Here is a 12,816-nt window from a genome sequence, read left to right as displayed (position 1 = left end):
AGTAGATTACAGCACCCGCAGTCACACACCGCAGTGAGAGATATTCCCATCAACCCCAATGCAGTACCATGGCAACCACAAACAAAAAAGTCTCTCTCTATTGCTCTCTCTCTCTCACTCTGTCTCTCCCCATCCAGAGTCTGGCCCTTTCTTCATAACACGCTGTTGTATGATGGGTTATTTTTTCCCAATTCAGAAATACACAGACAGGTTTAGGTGAGAGACACAGACTGGTTTAGGTGAGACAGACTGGTTTAGGTGAGAGACACAGACTGGTTTAGGTGAGAGACACAGACTGGTTTAGGGGAGAGACACAGACTGGTTTAGGGGAGAGACACAGACTGGTTTAGGGGAGAGACACAGACTGATTTAGGTGAGACACAGACTGGTTTAGGTGAGACACAGACTAGTTCAGGGGAGACACAGACTAGTTCAGGGGAGACACAGACTGGTTTAGGTGAGAGAGACAGACTGGTTTAGGTGAGAGGCACAGACTGGTTTAGGTGAGACACAGACTGGTTTAGGTGAGAGATACAGACTGGTTTAGGTGAGAGATACAGACTGGTTTAGGTGAGACACAGACTGGTTTAGGGGAGAGACACAGACTGGTTCAGGGGAGAGAGAGAGACTGGTTTAGGTGAGAGGCACAGACTGGTTTAGGTGAGACACAGACTGTGATAGTCACAGACTGGTTTAGGTGAGAGACACAGACTGGTTTAGGTGAGACACAGACTGTGATAGTCACAGACTGGTTTAGGTGAGAGATACAGACTGGTTCAGGGGAGAGACACAGACTGGTTTAGGTGAGACACACAGACTGGTTTAGGTGAGAGGCACAGACTGGTTCAGGGGAGACGCACAGACTGGTTTAGGTTAGACACAGACTGGTTCAGGGGAGAGACACAGACCGGTTCAGGGGAGAGACACAGACCGGTTCAGGGGAGAGACACAGACCGGTTTAGGTGAGAGACACAGACCGGTTCAGGTGAGAGACACAGACCGGTTTAGGTGAGAGACACAGACTGGTTTAGGTGAGAGACACAGACCGGTTTAGGTGAGAGACACAGACCGGTTTAGGTGAGAGACACAGACTGGTTTAGGTGAGAGCCACAGAGTGGTTTAGGTGAGACACAGACTGGTTTAGGTGAGAGACACAGACCGGTTTAGGTGAGAGCCACAGAGTGGTTTAGGTGAGACACAGACTGGTTCAGGGGAGAGGCACAGACTGGTTTAGGTGAGACACAGACTGGTTTAGGTGAGAGATACAGACTGGTTTAGGTGAGAGACACAGACTGGTTCAGGGGAGAGGCACAGACAGGGTGTGGCTGTGCTTACCTTGGCTCTGTCTTTGATGTTCTGGCCAAAAACGAAGGAGGCGTCTGTGGCGGAGTTTCTGGAGCCAGCCCCCCCTCCTCTCTGCAGCCCGTCCTGCTCCACAGGACAACAGAAATATTTCCCATCACCCCTGGCCGTGTGCTGAAAAATGGCTTCTCACAAAATAGAACAGAGCGAGCAGCACATCTCTGGACTGATGCTGCAGCTCACCTTTGACATGGACCCCTCCCCACCGGCGGGTGCCGTGCTGTCACCGTTGCCCGGGGTAACTGGCTGCTCATCCGACGTTGTGTCCGACGCCTTGTTCACACCGTTCGTCCCACTGCTGGGGTCTGCCGTTGTCACAGCAACAGAACACACATCCAGGCACATGAACACAAGCCTTTCAGAGCAGTTAAAACTGAATAAGGCGACAGGGTGACAGAGGCAGGGACACAGCCAGAGAAGGTCAGAGGTGTAATGAATGAGGTCAGAGGTGTAATGAGTGAGGTCAGAGGTGGAATGAGTGAGGTCAAAGTGAGATCAGAGAAGGAATGAGAGATAAAAAGTGAGAGTGTGATATGGTGACAGTGAGAGCTATATTCAGTGATGTAGTGTGAGAGAGTGACATAGAGACAGAAAGAGGGCGAGTTATATACAGTGAAAATTATATGCAGAGTGACAAATGGAGAGAGAGATAGTGAAAGAGTGATAGTGTGTGAGAAGGACAGAGTGATAGAAATGGGTGCACTCACTGGACTGTGTTAGGGTCTTTGCGGGCGGGGCCTGTAGGAGAGCGGGGCGGAGCACAGTGCGCAGCTGCTCCTTGGGCTTCTGACTCGGGACACCTGGAACAGTGCGCAACACTGCTAACCGCACAGCACTGCGAACAGCTAACCGCACAGCACTGCTAACCGCACAGCACTGTTAACCGCACAGCACTGCAAACAGCTAACCGCACAGCACTGCTAACCCCTAACCGCAAAGCACTGCGAACAGCTAACCGCACAGCACTGCTAACCGCACAGCACTGCAAACAGCTAACCGCACAGCACTGCTAACCCCTTACCGCAAAGCACTGCGAACAGCTAACCACACAGCACTGCAAACAGCTAACCGCAAAGCACTACTAACCCCTAACCGCAAAGCACTGCAGCTAACCCACTCTACCGCAAGCACTGCAACAGCTAACCGCACAGCACTGCTAACCCTCGCAAAGCACTGCAACCGCTAACCACGCACTGCAAACAGCTAACCGCAAAGCACTACTAACCCCTAACCACAAAGCACTGCGAACAGCTAACCACATAGCACTGCTAACCGCAAAGCACTGCTAACCGCACAGCACTGCAAACAGCTAACCGCAAAGCACTACTAACCCCTAACCGCAAAGCACTGCGAACAGCTAACCGCAAAGCACTGCTAACCGCACAGCACTGCAAACAGCTAACCGCAAAGCACTACTAACCCCTAACCGCAAAGCACTGCGAACAGCTAACCGCACAGCACCACTAACCGCAAAGCACTGTGAACAGCTAACCGCACAGCACTACTAACCGCAAAGCACTGCGAACAGCTAACCGCACAGTACAGCTTTAGGCTAACCGCACAGCACTGCTAACAGCTAACTGCACAGTACAGCTTTAGGCTAAACGCACAGCACTGCTAATAGCTAACCACACAGCACTACTAACAGCTAACCACACAGCGCTGTTAACAGCTAACCAGGCAGCACTGATATCAGCTAAACAAACAGCACTGCTAACAGCTAACCACACAGCACTGCTAACAGCTAACCACACTGTTAGCAACATATGGGGGCAACATAGCTCAGGAGGTAAGAGCAGTCTGGCAGTCGGAGGGTTGCCCCCACCCTGGGCGTGTCGGAGTGTCCCTGAGCAAGACACCTAACCCCTAATTGCTCACAATGAGTTGATTGGTACCTTGCATGGCAGCCTTTCACCATTGGCGTGTGAGTGTGTGTGAATGGGTGAACGACAGGCATCAATTGTAAAGCGCTTTGGATAAATGCGCTATATAAATGCAGTCCATTCACCATTCACCATGTAGCACTGCTACCAGCTAAATGTACAGCACTGCTAACAGCTAAATGCACAACACTGTTAACGGCTAACCACATAACAATGCTAACAGCTAACCACACAACACAGCTAATGGCTAACCACACAACACTGCTAAAGATCTGAAATATCAGCGCTAACTGTCCCCCATGGCACCAAGCCCCCAACCCCCCCCCCCCCCAAACTCAGACTCAGGTGTCCACACCCACCTGCACTGGGGGCCTGGCCGTGGATCAGGGTGGGAGGCTTCAGGCGAAAGCCCACAGTCTTCTCCTCTGTGAGAGACCAGCACAGAACATCAGTCTGCTAGCACCAAACACTATATATACCTGCCAAATTGGCAGGTGTGTTCTATTCTGTTCAATGTGCTCTGTACAGGTGTGTTCTGTTCTATGTGCACTGTACAGGTGTGTTCTGTTCTATGTGCTCTGCACAGGTGTGTTCTGTTCTATGTGCTCTGCACAGGTGTGTTCTGTTCTATGTGCTCTGCACAGGTGTGTTCTGTTCTATGTGCTCTGCACAGGTGTGTTCTGTCTCACCTGGCTCTGAGTCAGAGTTTCCTGTGGATGACTGGCAGAAACTGGCAGGCAGGAACACATTGTTCTTAGAAACTGCAGGAGGAAGAGAGGGAGGAAGAGGAGGAGATGAGTGGTCAGTGGATGTGGGAAAGGCTCTCTACTCCTCTGTACCAGGTCAAACAGGCTGCCTGGGCACCAGCTCCCACCACACCCTGGGTGACCATTACACCACATGGCCCAGATAAGATGAACTACATTTCCCACCAAACCCTGGGTGTCCATTACACCACATGGCCCAGATAAGATGAACTACATTTCCCACCACACCCTGGGGGTCCATTACACCACATGGCCCAGATAAGATGAACTACATTTTCCAACACACCCTGGGTAACCATAACAGCAGCTACATTCTACGATACTGATACATCGCACAGATAAATCCCTTACCCAGTGTGTCTGTGTGTATATGTGTGCGTCCGCATGTACATGTGAGTATACACTTGTGTATTGGGCCAGTTAAGCAAACGTCATTGGTTGACAGGGTTAAGCAGGGTGTGGTAGGTTACGACAGGTTTCCTGTTTGTAGATTTTAGCTTCCACCAGTTACGCCCCCGGGCTCAGTTACCCCCCCCCCCCGGCCCGGTTAAGCCACCCACCCCGGGCTCAGTTACCCCCATTATCCCCATCACTCTACACATCAGCACCGACTCCCTCAGGCTAAACCACAGCACAACATTTACACAGGAAACACACACAGCCTCCAGCTGTCATTCAACAGCCTGTCAACTGATGTAACTCAGATGTCAGCTCATAAATGATTGGGCTAATTCATTAATTCATTCAGGCATAGAGACAGAGCACAATGAAGTCCCGCCCACACCGGATGGGAAAACAATTCATCGCTCTCCATTGACTTTGTATTGCGTGAAGGTGCCTCCTTGTCACTTTCATCTGCTAGCAAACAACAGGAAAATGCCTAAAAGCTGGTGTGTGGTGGGATGCACTACCAACTGGGTAAAGAACCCAGAACTAAGTTTTTATAAGCTGCTGAACCAAAAAATCTGTCCTAACATTGGAGTCTAGTGGCGTGTCAGCTAGCAAGCTAGCTGCAGGCTACAGCACATTACTGTCATTCGAAATAAGTTGGAGTTGGCTAGCGACGTTGTTTCAACAAGCTTGTAGGTGGCTAAGAAGGGAAAGTTAAAATGATAGCTACTTAGCTAGCGTTAATAAAATTGCAGGTAATAAGTAGCTAACGTTAGCTAAGTTCTGGCTGCCATGTTTAAACTACGGTTAATTTCTGCATCAGTTTCACCAGAAGCCCCCCGAGCCAAAGGCAAATACCGTTTTTCAGAGACCGTTATAACTGAAGTAGCAAGCTAGAGCCAGACTAACGCAGGTAGCCATAGGGTGCTAAAATAACACTTTGACATGCTAAATCTAATGTTTTTAGCTAGCTACAGGCATTTTGTTAGCGTGTCAGCCCTTGGTTGCATATTGTGGTGCCGATTGTTTTCCCCTCCGGTGGACGTGGTTTTCAAAGTATGACGGGTTGCGCTCTGTCTCTATCGTCAGAAATCTTGGAAACAGACTCCGCCCCTCAGGAACTGGGGTGTGCATTGGGGTCATACCTGAGTGTGAGGGGGGGAACTGTGTTTGGGACGACGTCCTCTCTCTCTTCACTGGAGGGCAGTAGCACGCATCCTCCTTATCAGAATCTAGAGCACAAGTAATAATAACAATAATATCAACATTAATAATAATTCAGTCTGGAGGGACAGAGAGACAGAGATACAGAGGGAGAGAAAAACAGACAGACAGAAAGGAAAAGGATGATGGAAGGACAGACGGATGGAAGGGCAGATGGGAGGACAGGCAGATGGAAGGACAGACGGATGGAAGGGCAGATGGGAGGACAGACGGATGGAAGGGCAGAAGGGAGGACAGGCAGATGGAAGGACAGACGGATGGAAGGGCAGATGGAAGGACAGACATGGAAGGGCAGACGGATGGAAGGGCAGACGGATGGAAGGACAGACGGATGGAAGGGCAGATGGAAGGACAGACATGGAAGGGCAGACGGATGGAAGGACAGACGGATGGACAGCGTAGCGCACCTTCTCCATCCTCTCCGCTGGACCCATCAGCTGATCTCTGCAGGGAGGGGGAGACACACCATCAGTCATCCTCCCTATTCACTACCCCAACACCCTAACCCCAATACCCTACCCTCTACACCCTATCCACTACCCCCTACAACCTACACCGATCCCCTATTCCCTATACCCTACCCCCTAACCCCATACACCCGACTCGTTACACCTTATCCACTACCCCCTATACTATCTCCTACAACCTACCAGTGATCCCCTACACCCTACCCACTACACCATATCGCCTACACCCTACCCCTGATCCCCTAACTCTACACCCTACCCACGATACCCTATCCCCTACTCCCTAAACCTTAACCCCTACACCCATATTCCCTACTCCCTAACCCCTAAACCTTAGAGGGAGAAAAACACATCACATACCTTTGCACCTTTTTCTTTCTGGAACACAAACACAGGTGGAGCAATGGCAGGTTTCTCTGTGAAGTACAGAGAGAAAGAACCCTCAGTATGACCGTTTCCAGGCAACTCCATGATGGACAGGGTCTCAGCAGAGATCTGACCAGGTACACCTGTCTATCTAAACCCATCCATTCCAATAAAGGGATACAACTGAAAGCACCAATATAGAGGACACACAGAGCCGCATTTTTCTACATAACTCTGAATTAATGCAATCGGTCTGTTGATATAAACAGCCTCAGGAACGACAATGTTGCTACTTTGGAGTTAGAGTTTTGTATCTGTTATCTATAGAGTAGCAAACTCCCAAACAATCCCATATTAGCCACTATACATCACATCAAATAAATTCTATTCGTAGAACACTTTATACAGAAAACTGTCACAAAGACACTTTACAGAGTATCAAAAGAGGAAAAACCAGGCCTGAACCCCCAAAATAGTAAGCACAATGTAAAAACTCCCAGTGGGGAGAAAAACTTTCAAACAGCGGCAAGAAAAAGCCGGGCTCCTCCTGAGATTTCAACGGGATGAAACCTCAGGAGGAGCCCGGCTCTAGAGGGGGAACCCAGGTATAGAGGGGGGGCCTGGCTATAGAGGGGGAACCCGGCTATGGGGGGGGGGCCAGCTATAGAGGGGGAACCCGGCTATGGGGGGGGGCCAGCTATAGAGGGGGAACCCGGGTATAGAGGGGGAACCTGAGTCATTACTGCACTGCTCAGCCTGTGCTGCAAACGCAGAGTCATTACTGTGCTGATGCATGACAGGCAGTCTGGGAGACGTACTTGTACACACAGGCTGCAGGTTCATGATGCAAAATAGCATTCAAAATCTAACCAGCAAGGTTAGTGTCACTCCCTGCCAAATTTGGGCAGGGCTCTTAGCAGTGTGTGTGGGGCGGTACGCGAGTACGGCCTCCCAGACCTTCCGTCTCATCTGATGAGACAACAGTGCCAAACTGAGGTAATATATGCGGGGGGGGGGGGGGGGGATTACTGCAGCTAGACACCTGTGTGTGGAGATTAGTGTAGCTAGACACCTGTGTGCAGATTAGTGTAGCTAGACACCTGTGTGCAGATTAGTGTAGCTAGACACCTGTGTGGAGATTACTGAAGCTCACATATACCTGTGTGCAGATTACTGCAGCTAGACACCTGTGTGTGGAGATTACTGCAGCTAGACACCTGTGTGTGGAGATTACTGCAGCTAGACACCTGTGTGTGGAGATTACTGCAGCTATCATATGCCTGTGTGCAGATTACTGCAGCTAGACACCTGTGTGTGGAGATTACTGCAGCTAGACACTTGTGTTTGGAGATTACTGCAGCTATCATATGCCTGTGTGCAGATTACTGCAGCTAGACACCTGTGTGTGGAGATTACTGCAGCTAGACACCTGTGTGTGGAGATTACTGAAGCTCACATATACCTGTGTGCAGATTACTGCAGCTAGACACCTGTGTGTGGAGATTACTGCAGCTAGACACTTGTGTGTGGAGATTACTGCAGCTATCATATACCTGTAGTCTGGAGGTCCTGGTTACATGCTGTGGATCTAAAGATGAGCGCAACATACCTGCACGCACATGAGCATCTACTGACGTCTACTCTCACGTACCTGCGATCAATGCTCAATATACCTGCACACACCTGAGCATCTACTGACGTCTACCCTCACGTACATGTGATCAATGCTCAATATACCTGCACACACCTGAGCATCTACTGACATCTACCCTCACGTACCTGTGATCAATGCTCAATATACCTGCACACACCTGAGCATCTACTGACGTCTACCCTCACGTACCTGTGATCAATGCTCAATATACCTGCACACACCTGAGCATCTACTGACATCTACCCTCACGTACCTGCGATCAATGCTCAATATACCTGCACACACCTGAGCATCTACTGACGTCTACCCTCACATACCTGTGATCACTGCAAGCCTTAGGAGTGATAGGAAAGGGCACAACAGTATTGGTGACATCAAGCAACATGTAGGACACAAAGCTACTCTGGTGTTTTGTGGAATGGAACATGTAGTTTCATGCTGTGTACTGCAGATTATACAATATGAGTACTTCGGCAGTGAGTCCACTGTTTGTGTGTTTTTTAATAACTGTTTCCGGAACAGATTTTAAGTTACCCGAATTGCAGCCTGTGGTAAAGCAATGCACTTCTTATCTGTTAAAAGCACCCACTGGCCAGTTTCAGACAAAGGATTTTCCACGGCACGTGTCTGGAGCGCGCGGCGGATAAAACGGCAGCGGGGAACCAAGCTCGCGCAAATACAACAAGTTAGCGTGTTTGCACATTATCGCACCACCTGCCGTCTGAAAGCAAATGCCCATGCACTGATGCCCGGCTTCGGTCGATCGCACCGCAACGACTAGCAAACGAGCTAACTCGATATCCACACAAATTACTGTAACGTCACCCTGAAAACGTGCACTAGATCGCCGGGTTACCTTCGATTTTAGACCTGGTGCGTAGCTTTCACTCACTCTCTGAACGACGCAGGGCCATTAAATTCTGTCCAGAAACCCACGCTGTGCAAATGTTTGCTGATAAATGCAGACCTTTAGCTAGCTAGTATATTCTCAATGCAATGCTAGCTAGTACACTAGCGAAACCTCGCTAGCATAACTGGCTAATATCGGTGGCTTTCCCCTTTCTCTGCTACTATGGTTAAGACACCCTAGGCAAGCAGCTAATTAGCTAAGTAGCCTCACAACAGTTAACAGGCCAGCTAACCAACACTTAGCAAATTCTACACCGTAGTAAACTCGTTTTCCGGTAACATTATCACAAATCTCTTCGGATACAGGCAGCCAGGTCTACCACTAAATTCTAGTTTAATTGGCTAATAATACTGATTCCGCAGGTAGCATTCGCCGCCTTAATCAAGAATGCAGCCCACATTTAGTCACACGTAAAACCCAGAGCCCCGCTGTCCTAAGCTAGGACTGCTAGCAACAAATCCACCCTATCCAAGCCCCAGAGCTAACACGACTCGCTAGCTAACAGTTTGCAAGACATAGCTATACCGATTTGCCCGAGTTAGGTCCAGTGGCTGACAGACAGCATTAACACTTGCAAAGCTCTGCCTCGTTAAAGCGAGCCCCACCTGGTCTGCGCCGTCCGGTGGGCGGGTTCACCAACTTGCCCGGGTTTGTTTGTCTCATACATTACAGTGACTCAGACTAGCAAGCGTTAGCCAGCAAGTTAGCTAACGTTAGCTCAACAATTACTTATTCAGTGAATCAGATTAATGTTATTGTAGCCATCTTGCCAATATAACGGTTAATAGCACACCCGGTGTTCCGTTAGTGGGCAGCCCGGCGCTCCGCCGAGCGGTTCCCCTCTGGAGATTAGCCTCCTGAAGCTAGCGCACCAGCTAAAGGCCGGGAGCCCGGGCTACCTACGCCGCCGATAATTTGTTAGTATAAATCAGCTTTTCCAGCACGTAAAGCAGTGTGTCTTTCCGAAATGTGAACTGTGCTAGCTTGCCATTGCTCGCTTTTGTTTAGCCTTCAGCTCTTTTTTTGCTTTTGCTCCACAGATTCCTACCTTCGTTCACCAGGTCCGCCATTTTCCTCCCTCGCGCACACCCATAAGCCACTGCGCTGCAAATGCGCTGATTTCACACAAAGATAATTAAGCAGCAGAGAGACGAGCGCGACGGGATCTACCATAGACGTATATATGTCTATGGGATCTACAATACATCACACACTGGAAGCTGCCGCTCTCTTCTGCGTCGTAGGATAGTTAGTCAGCATGTGATCACTTTCATAACAAAATGTAAATATTATTAACAAGCTACTTTACCGTGCATGGCAAATATCCATCAATATCCAAATTTGGATCTGACTGGTGTTGCTTTTTGACATTTTTTCTATTTATGAAAGTGTTTTGAAAACATATCAGTCTGTCAGTCAAACCAGGCGTTCCTACATGTTCCTTTTGGCTTGTTTACCAAATTCGTTGGTTGTATGATTATTTTCACCAATATGTATTGGAAAAAAATTAAAATACATCGAATCAGCATTTCAAATAAAAGCTATTTAATTAGTATCTGTATTTGTCCCAGGTCTGGAATGTCAATTTACTGGATTCATTGTATGCACACCATCTTAAACCACGCATTGCAACTTTGCTAGGAATGCTGAATTGACTTGGTCACGTTTTCTGGTGTAGCTGAATGACGCTTTTATTTTTTGTCTGAAAGAATAAGGGGGCGGCATGCACTTTGGGTCTCTGTCATAAAGCAAATAAGTTTAATAACACAGCAGAATAGGGTTCAGTGTTATATTAGTTGGTTCTATAAAAATGAAATCGATTTCATTTCAGTTCAAAGCTGGTCAGTTTGAATGACAGTTACCTGACACTAGAGGGCAGAGTTTACCAGGAGCACAGGCAGGGTTACACGTTTGCGTAAAATGTTGAGTCTGGGCAGTTTGACTAGATGTGGAACTTACTCCATTCCATTATAATCAGTTAGCAGAAGCTCTAATCCAGAGTTATGTACAGTAGTGAAGAACATCTGCGTTAGTCTCAGGAACACAAAGAGGCTGTGCCACTGAGAAGGCACAGAGGCCCATTTGCAACCAGTAGGTGTAATGTTAACCTAACAAACAACAATTTGTACTGTAATAAAATAAAGTCAGATAACCCATCTTTACACAGACGTAACATTATGGAAAGCTTAGCTGAGACCAGCTCTGCGACAGAGGGTTAGCGTTAGCTTAGCTGAGACCAGCTCTGTGACAGAGGGTTAGCGTTAGCGTTAACGGTGCTACTTATTCCAATCCAGAGGAATACCTGTCAGTGGTTAAAAATAACACAGATCAAAAATATAGATTAATTAAAAACATAAAATAAGGGATTTAGTTTATATAACATGTTTTTAAATCAAGTTTGGTTCCCAACGTGGGGCTGAACATGTTGAAGTCCCACCTTAATTTGAAGTGTCCTACGGAAACCCCACTGGGAGAGTGTAGACACCAAGCGGCCAAAACCAGACTTCGTTTTTGAAGCTCATTTCCTGGTGTTGTAGTTCCTGGTTGCTCACTAGCGCCACTACGGATGGCTCCAGTATAGGTGTTTTCATATCCGGTTTCCATGTAAGTCTACGGTACAAATGCGATCAAAATACAAAGTCAATAATTTTTTCTCACAAGAACAAATAGTCATAATAGGTGTATTTTATTGGTCTTATGACTGTCCATGGGTCGATTTCATGATTTATTGCGTCATTTGGGCACAGTGCCAATATTTGTTCTGGACCAATGAGGTACAGCTTGCGTCACTTCCGGATTACTGCGGAGGACTGAGCTATAGTAGGGGCTACAGTCTATGGTCACTGGGGTGGGCGGTGGCGTCTCTTGGCCTTGACATTGCGGCGCCGGCTACGGTCCGCCTGTGCTAAGTCTGAAAATGTAGGCATCCCATTTCGTGGTGATTTAATTATGGCGTGTGCTATTTACAGCTGCACTAGACGACCATAAAATAATCCTCCTCTTAAGTTTTTCGGTAGCCGAGTCATTTTTACTATTTCCTTTAGCCTACTTAACCAAATAATTACTTGGCAGAAAGCGTAATCAGCTTGCTATATTTGGTAGTCCAGTAGTAGCCTATGCTAAAACAGTTCGCAACTTCGGCTACCAAGCCATTTGACTAGCTAGCTAACCTTAACCGGCAAACATTCAATCTGTCAGACGTGTTTGGCGGCTTGTCAGTCGTGTACATTCCGTAAATGTCTACCTGGGCCATGCTTCAAGCATGTGACAAAGCTACTATAATCCCGATTTTGGGATAAACACTTTTTCAGTTTCACGAAGCGAATTAAGAGTCTCAAGGTTCATTTGCTGAAATCACACACACAGAATTTAACGAAATTAACCATCTTGGCATTTAGAAAGGAATATGTTTTTAGCATTTAAGAGACCGACAAGCTAGGCATTTAAGACAGTGGTTCTCAGAATCGGTTCTGGGGGCTCCTTGCGTATATTGGCTTTTCTCCATTGGTTTTGATGATTTACAAGAAAAAAACGATAGCCTAATAATAATTAGAAATTCAACGTAGGCTACATTATTTTTGTCTTCATGCACCAGGTGGAAAACTTGCTGTACAAAGTGCGTTGTCATATTTACACGCCTGCAGATCAGTTATTAAAATACTTGGTAGATTTGTTAATAACCGCTGACAGTGTTGATTTTTATTCGGTAGAAAGTGATTTGCGAACGATCGGTCAGCTAGCGTCACCCAGCAAGTGAACACCACAAACGGCGATGGAGTAGCTAGTAGTAGCA

At 47.7% G+C, this 12,816-nt stretch overlaps 1 protein-coding gene across 3 annotated transcripts in view; it reads right to left on the bottom strand.

Moving 5' to 3' along the window:
• The window catches only part of LOC135258093 (ran-binding protein 3-like), a 17,121-nt gene extending 6,906 nt beyond the window's left edge, over positions 1–10,215 (bottom strand). Inside the window, exons 1-9 of one of the 3 annotated variants that reach the window (XM_064341342.1) lie at positions 10,072–10,215; positions 6,454–6,509; positions 6,034–6,070; positions 5,548–5,634; positions 3,935–4,006; positions 3,605–3,670; positions 2,070–2,162; positions 1,546–1,682; positions 1,336–1,428 (exon numbers count right to left, since the gene is read on the bottom strand). In XM_064341342.1, coding sequence (XP_064197412.1) covers positions 1,336–1,428; positions 1,546–1,682; positions 2,070–2,162; positions 3,605–3,670; positions 3,935–4,006; positions 5,548–5,634; positions 6,034–6,070; positions 6,454–6,509; positions 10,072–10,093 — 663 coding nt within the window. In that variant the 5' untranslated portion in view covers positions 10,094–10,215. The remainder of the gene's footprint in view (positions 1–1,335; positions 1,429–1,545; positions 1,683–2,069; positions 2,163–3,604; positions 3,671–3,934; positions 4,007–5,547; positions 5,635–6,033; positions 6,071–6,453; positions 6,510–10,071) is intronic. The other 2 variants (XM_064341340.1, XM_064341341.1) reach the window with 2 other exon arrangements.
• Between the last annotated feature and the right edge of the window lie 2,601 nt (positions 10,216–12,816).

The sequence above is a fragment of the Anguilla rostrata genome, chromosome 6 (genome assembly GCF_018555375.3).
Source record: "Anguilla rostrata isolate EN2019 chromosome 6, ASM1855537v3, whole genome shotgun sequence".
Classification (NCBI taxonomy): Eukaryota; Metazoa; Chordata; class Actinopteri; order Anguilliformes; family Anguillidae; genus Anguilla; species Anguilla rostrata.
This window is presented reverse-complemented; position numbering and strand designations above follow the sequence as displayed.